At 40.3% G+C, this 6,624-nt stretch overlaps 1 protein-coding gene across 5 annotated transcripts in view; it reads right to left on the bottom strand.

Annotated features, from left to right (window-relative positions):
- Window positions 1-6,624, bottom strand: part of LOC101853767 (helicase with zinc finger domain 2) — a 166,906-nt gene that overhangs the window by 56,885 nt on the left and 103,397 nt on the right. For all 5 annotated transcript variants that reach the window (XM_005092802.3, XM_013079486.2, XM_035968354.1 and 2 more), the window contains 3 exons: window positions 4,929-5,090; window positions 4,098-4,268; window positions 3,322-3,409 (listed from right to left, as the gene is read on the bottom strand). In XM_005092802.3, coding sequence (XP_005092859.1) covers window positions 3,322-3,409; window positions 4,098-4,268; window positions 4,929-5,090 — 421 coding nt within the window. The remainder of the gene's footprint in view (window positions 1-3,321; window positions 3,410-4,097; window positions 4,269-4,928; window positions 5,091-6,624) is intronic.

The raw sequence follows: 6,624 nt of genomic DNA, 5'->3' as shown, positions 1-6,624 counted from the left end.
GGGGGGGCTGGCCTTTGTACAAGTGATTGTCTTGTACATGTGGTCATTAGGTTTGACTGTATGTTTTGTCTTTAATCAGATAGCCAGTGAGCCAGAAGACAGATCAAGACAACTATTCATAATGACCAAAGTTTCTTCTACATTTGACACCAACTGGATTCAAATTTTGCATAGACAACTGGCTAAACATGACTGACCTTCTTTGCTTTTCTATGTCCAGAGTGCCTTTTTCGTTTAGTTTAAGATTTAATAAGAGTTTTACAGGACTTGCAACACAAATAGGTCATATAGGTGCCAAAGATTAGAGGTGTTACTTGAGAGTAACACACATGTACAGATGAAAGGAGGAGAGATATGGACGACAGATGTTTGGTAGGAAAGAAGTAGTAAACCACATCAGAGCGCCCGCAAAAAACCCACAGAGTGCCTTTAATTTAATGTATGTAGCACACATGTGGGACTCATGGCTGAAAGCAGTGACAGGTTCAAAAACCTGAAATCCGAATTAGTAAAATGTCTACGCCTGAAAATAACACACGTTGAGAAACGTCGTCAGATAAACACACACAATATTATGAAATACACACATTCCTTCAAGATACATACAAGTAGTACATGTACTTTCATCAATGCATTCCTTTGACAACAATCCATCCAATCGGGTTCTGGGTCGGCAAAACAGCAATGTGCTATTCCTGGATGTTAATTTTTTCACAGATGTATTAACTAACACTACAAAGTATCTTATCACAATCCCCACTGAGTTACACTTTTTTTTTAAAGTGTCGTGTCACTGTCACAGTCCACATTAATACTTTTTGAACTACTACTGAAATATGGACATAGAAATCTTTTCGTTATGTACGAATTTTGCAATGGACAAATTCTAGGCTGCACCAAGGAAGATAACCAAGTTGGACAATCAGGTCAAAATTGACATGAATTATGCCTCCTGATGCAAAACTGGGGTGCGTGATGGATTCATGGCAATTTAATTTCTAAATTTTAATGCTGTAGTCCTCAGTCTTAACGGAAATAATTTGGTTTTACATAGAAATAGATATGGCCTAACCCATTTGAAACCAACGAAACACTGCCTGTTCCACTACCCTTTACTTTATGAGTTTATGCCTTTTCGTCCCTGGTACAAAAACATTCTCAATATTTTCCGGTGTTTTTTTTTTCTTTGGTCCGGAAACCCAACGTATTGCAGATAGGGTTTTTTATGTATTGATTTGTCATCCACCTCTGCTAGGAACAGCGGTTTGTCCTCAACCGAGAAGTCTTTGTACGTTTCTTTTGCTCCGCTATGGTTCACTCTCTACTACAACAACTTCACCTAGACCTAACTGTGCAAAACGTCGGCAAGTTGCTGCACAGTGCATAATCTCTATTCAAGAGAAAGCGCTGACACACGTGGCGACAATAGGGCCTTACCGGCTTCGTGCCTTAACAAGCAGACTCTCCACTTGCATGTCTCAACCAAATCTGCCACTCTGTGAAATCTAAAAATAAGGATCTCGGGGGGAAAATCGGGATCATTGACAAATCACCAAGATGACTAGCCAGCTGAATAAAAATGTTTTCAGGGGTGTCCATAAATATATTATATCCATGTATACGCCCTCTGCGAGGGTGCATGTTTTATTATTATTTTTCCCGTAAGCCTCGAAAGACGCTTCAACCAGTGTGCACGAAGTTAAGTTGACCCCGTCAACGAAAGGTCCCTGACGCACACAAAACTCAAACGCCGAAGTCATGTTACGTGATGCAAACGCACGATTGAAAGTTTTACTCACGGGTCTTGATGACAGGCCCGACTAAACAGAACTTGGAGTTGGACAAAGCTTGTTTTGAAAGTAACAGCAGAACTATGAATAATATTGATCATTTGTATGATGCAATTGAAACAGTTATCAGGCCATCATCGGAGAAGTCTGAGATTACGGGTCCGGTAGCCTAACAACTTGACTACACCGCAACACATTTGTTTTTGAGGCGACCGAGTCGGGCGATCGGCCGATCCCAATAGTAGTGGGCACCCCGTATAAAGTGAGCAGGCTAGATCTAGGTCTACCACTAAACATACCTGCGTCATATGAAACAAACACATCCTTGGCCTAGATCTACACCCAGGCTACACTACAGTACTACTGCCCCCGGCTTGGGCTTATTGAGAGGTCATAGAGGCCGTCTCTCTCTCTTTCTCTCTCCACTGGTAAAACGAAATTTGCGGCCATACATTATAGGCCTGCATGACAAATGTAATTAGATCTATCCTCGATATCGCCGATTTTTTCCCTCGCTATGTACGAATTGTAAAGTCTTTGTTTGTGTTTTAATACACAGAATAATATAGGCTCCAAGACAACAAAATTCGGGACGTCAAATTATGTTTGCTACATGATCTATCATTCTATGTGCGTCTTATCAACATTTAGTGAAAGAATGAATTTCCTTTTTTTTAAAAACTAAGTCGCAATCTTTAAAGTTTGACCGCGATGTGCTTGTGCTTGTCCAAACAACCCACAAATATGAGCCAAAAATGTCAAAACCAGCCACAAATTGCAAAGTACGGCTAAACCTGGGCAAATCAAAGAACGGTCTTGCCAGATCAATAACATCGCAGTTGTAGTGTTTACTGCGACATAGATCTAACTGGGTTATTTCTGGGCGTGCAACGCTCATTTTGGCCAGTAGGGCAAGCTGAGACAGACCAGCAATGTAACCAAATGCAAAGAGCCAGAAACTGTGGATGGGGAGAATGACTACTTCCGAATTTTTAATGAAGTCGACAATTTGTTGCAAACTGGAAAAATTGGAAAGCTTATTTTCAAAAGCCGGTTTCACCCATGGTAGGACCATCAAGGTTTTTATCCATACACTAGGATTGTACCCTGACATTGATCCTTAGTTTGTGTAGATTTGAATGACAAGGCTGATCAAAAAAATCGAGTCATATACAGGCCAAGTCTACACAAAATTGGACTGTACCAGGTACTTTGGTTTCGAAGGGAAATACCTTACTTTAAACCTTTGAGTAAATAAGGCCCTTCACTACCCAAAACAATTATAAAATGATATATGTCAAAATAGTTTAGCTTATTAAAGACGTGGATTGCTACAACACTGCCTTTCCGGGCAAACCTAGGTGAAATAAGACACAGCATCCCATCAAACAGACAACAGAGTAGATAAAATAACTTCCTCGTGCAGGAATCAAACTATCATCTTCTGCTTGCAGCTGCAAAGAGCCTAACCATTAAACCACAGGCACTGGTATAGCAAAGAAGTAAGAAAGTAAGAGAGAATACTCTTTACCTTGGATGCCGTGAATGGAGCCGACATAAACTTTTTTAAGGTAGGGCTTCTCTCTCACACGTCTCAAGGATTGCCGGATGTACGAGACCTAGAAGAACAACAGCTGAAAATTATAACTTTGTCCATCAAACAATTATGCTCAGTTTTCCTTTACAAAAAACAATAATCTGCTCTATGAGGATAATAAATAATAAATCAGTAAACTAATTCACTCACACAACTTTGTGGAAAAACACATTTGGAAGAAATTGGGAAGACAAGAAAACCCACTGAGGCATGCACCTCTTTAAAGACATCAGCTAAATACAAAGAGACAAAACTATCTGCATACTGTTACCATAGAGTACTCAGTCAGGGATATTCTACACTGGGAAAGATAAATAGAAAAAAACAAAAGGAAAGAAAGGAACTAGGACCTACTAATGGCACCCTCCAACCACCCAAGACACACAAACAAACAAAATAACAAAACACAACATGTCTTTGAGTAACAAAAAACAAAGTACTGCAAGGTTTAAGGAGGTAAAAGAAGCGAAGAAGAAGGAACTTCAGTCTGTCATGGTAAAAAAACACTGAAAAATAAGCAAAGGAGCCGAAGAACTTTCAATCTATCATGGACAGAGACAGTATCAAAAGTAGGCAAAGGCGACCAAGAAAAAATTTCAGTCCATCACGGTCAGGGACTGTGTGAAAAGTAAGCCAAAAAGACAAAGCAGAAGTTTCAGTCTCTTTTATCACAGCCAGAAACAAAGTGTGAATACAAAGTGGTAGGTCACCTGGTCCTGGTAGGTTGCGATGACAGCCACCTGACTGGCAGCGACTTCCGGCGAGTCCCGGCCCCACTCCTCCGGCCACTGGTCAATTAGCCTCTGAAGCTGTTCAACCACCTCCTGGGCTTCAGCACTGTTCACATACGATGTGCTGGTCTCACTCTGCATCTCTCGCCCCTGAACACGGACAGCAGAAAAACACAAAAAACCCTGTAAGTTCAATAATACTACTCACCAAAAATATGGGACAAACAGGAGCATCTGATAAGAGGCCAAATTTCATGAAGAATACAGGCCACACCACTAAAATATAAATCTTAAAATATTTGACATAAAACTTTTTTTTTGCTAACCTAAGATATCTAGTATTATGGGAAACCAATAAAAGAAAGGGGAGGTGCTATGACTAAAAAGATAAGAGAAAGAAAAATAAACTTCTAGTCCTTTGAGCTGGTCAGAGAGAGAGGAACTCAAGGGCCACGACAAAACTCATCAATGTCAAAGGCTTTCTTAGCTTAGGGCAGTTCACCAATGTCACAGAATTTTGGGCAGCGACTACCAATGTAAACAAATTTCTTAACTTAGGACTGAGATCACCCATGTAACCAGGGTTTTGAGAAGAGTTTTAAAATAATGAAGTCTCCTTTGCACATAAAATAGGAATTATAGGCATTAGTTTATTTCCCATCCTCAAGAAATCTGAGCTTTTCAAAACATTAAGGAACAAAAACATTTCTGTTTCTGAATCAGTCACACAAAGCAAAGATTTTCAGCGGACAAATTAGGAACAAAATCAAAATAATGTGTATCAATTCTCCGCAAGGAGTTTTTCTCTACCTGCACAGCGAAGAACATAAGAGGTGTGATGTGAACCACAGATGGAATCTTTCCGTAGGCTTTGAGGTTTTCGGGCCCTCCATAGAAGACGCTGGAAATGAACCTCAGGATCTCAGGTTTGGTGCGGTAGTTGATGCTTAGGAGGATGTTTAGCGGGGATTGCTGGGACAAAATAAAAACACAGCAGAAATAATTCATACGTTTTAACGTCAAAACATATAAAAAATAATTTACAGACAACAGAAGTTAGATTCATTCTGAAAAACAATATTGCTGCTGAAAAAGTTACACCTCTGTTCCCAAACCATGATAAGCAATCACATTTTCCTACAAATGCATACTAGTTCTATGGAGAACAGACTCTTAACCCTTCCAGCCCTAGCCACTTTTGTGCATTCCCTAACCCCAGCCCCAGCCAATACCGCAGTTATCACGAAAATTAAATTTAGAAAAATGCGAAAATTTGGTACCCCCCGAAACCGAGAATATACGGTCTAGGGACGGTGGGAGGTACAAGCGCTGCTGAAAATGTACGCGCACGGGGCTGGAAGAGTTAAAGCAAAATCGAAGTCTAATGCAATGTGTCTTAAGGGAAGGCGTGGGTCTTCAAAACACGATGTTTGGGTCAGAATATTGATTTTCTACTTTTCACATTTTCGGGTACCTGGATATCTTGGGAACTGATACCCTCTGACCTCCATTAGAAAATATCTTTTAAAAATCGTTTTAGGGTCATTTCCTTTAGGGTACCTTCTTCAAAGTAGGGCCCATTTTTTTCATCAAATGAGCCCCAAATAAGCCTATAATTAGACGGTGACGACAACAACGTGTCTTCGTGTGACCCAAACATGTTTAGTATCGTTGTAACGGCAAGCTTCTCCTCTTCCAAATCGTAAAACAATGTAGAATGATGTGTTTCTGACAGTCTAGTTATGAAGCAGGACACATGACGCCCCATTTTGTAAATCTTAGTTTGTTTTGAACAAAATGAATCCCCGGTACTAAAAATAGTGACCATAACGTAAATATTCAGTCAGAGATTGCCGCGCGGTATGGAATCTTCAACAGTTTTTTTTATGATCATCGCTACTATTTTCTTTCGATCCAAAAGCCCGTTGGACTGTTTTCACCAACGGAACCACCAAGTTTGCTTTTGTGTTTGGAAAAACTTTATCGCGGTTCTCACTGATCTGTATTTTAGTGCAATCTTGGTTTTTTCCGTATGTTCATTCAGTACCCTCCAAGAAGTTGTGTTCAATTTAGTATACATTTCAGTTCGTTTTTTCCCCTGGTTTGCCCGTGCATTTACATTGATGTGTGTGTGGTGGGTTGGTTTTTTTTGGTTTGTTTGGTGGTCGGTTTTTTTGTGGGTTTATTTTTGTAATGCAGGTGTTTTTAGACGTCTATTGACACAATTTAGATCATTTAGGAAGCTGGCTTTCGACACTGCCTGTCACTGTCAGAGCTAACCCGGCCTTAGAGGGATACCACATCCCTGCAGAAAGACCCAGCTACTCAAAAGAAAGTCTCAATGCCCAGGAACCCAACTCAAGTCTCCCGAGTGTGACAGTGAAGCGCCTAATCGCTACACCACAAATATTGATTTTGTTGTTGTTGTTGTTGTTGTTTTTGTTAGGGGCGCATGGGATAAAAAAAGTGAGAAAACGAACATGTATGAGAGAGAGAGAGAGAGAGA

This window comes from Aplysia californica, unplaced genomic scaffold (assembly GCF_000002075.1).
Source record: "Aplysia californica isolate F4 #8 unplaced genomic scaffold, AplCal3.0 scaffold00053, whole genome shotgun sequence".
NCBI classification, from domain to species: Eukaryota; Metazoa; Mollusca; class Gastropoda; order Aplysiida; family Aplysiidae; genus Aplysia; species Aplysia californica.
The sequence above is the reverse complement of the archived record's forward strand: the minus strand, read 5'-3'. Positions and strand labels throughout refer to the sequence as shown.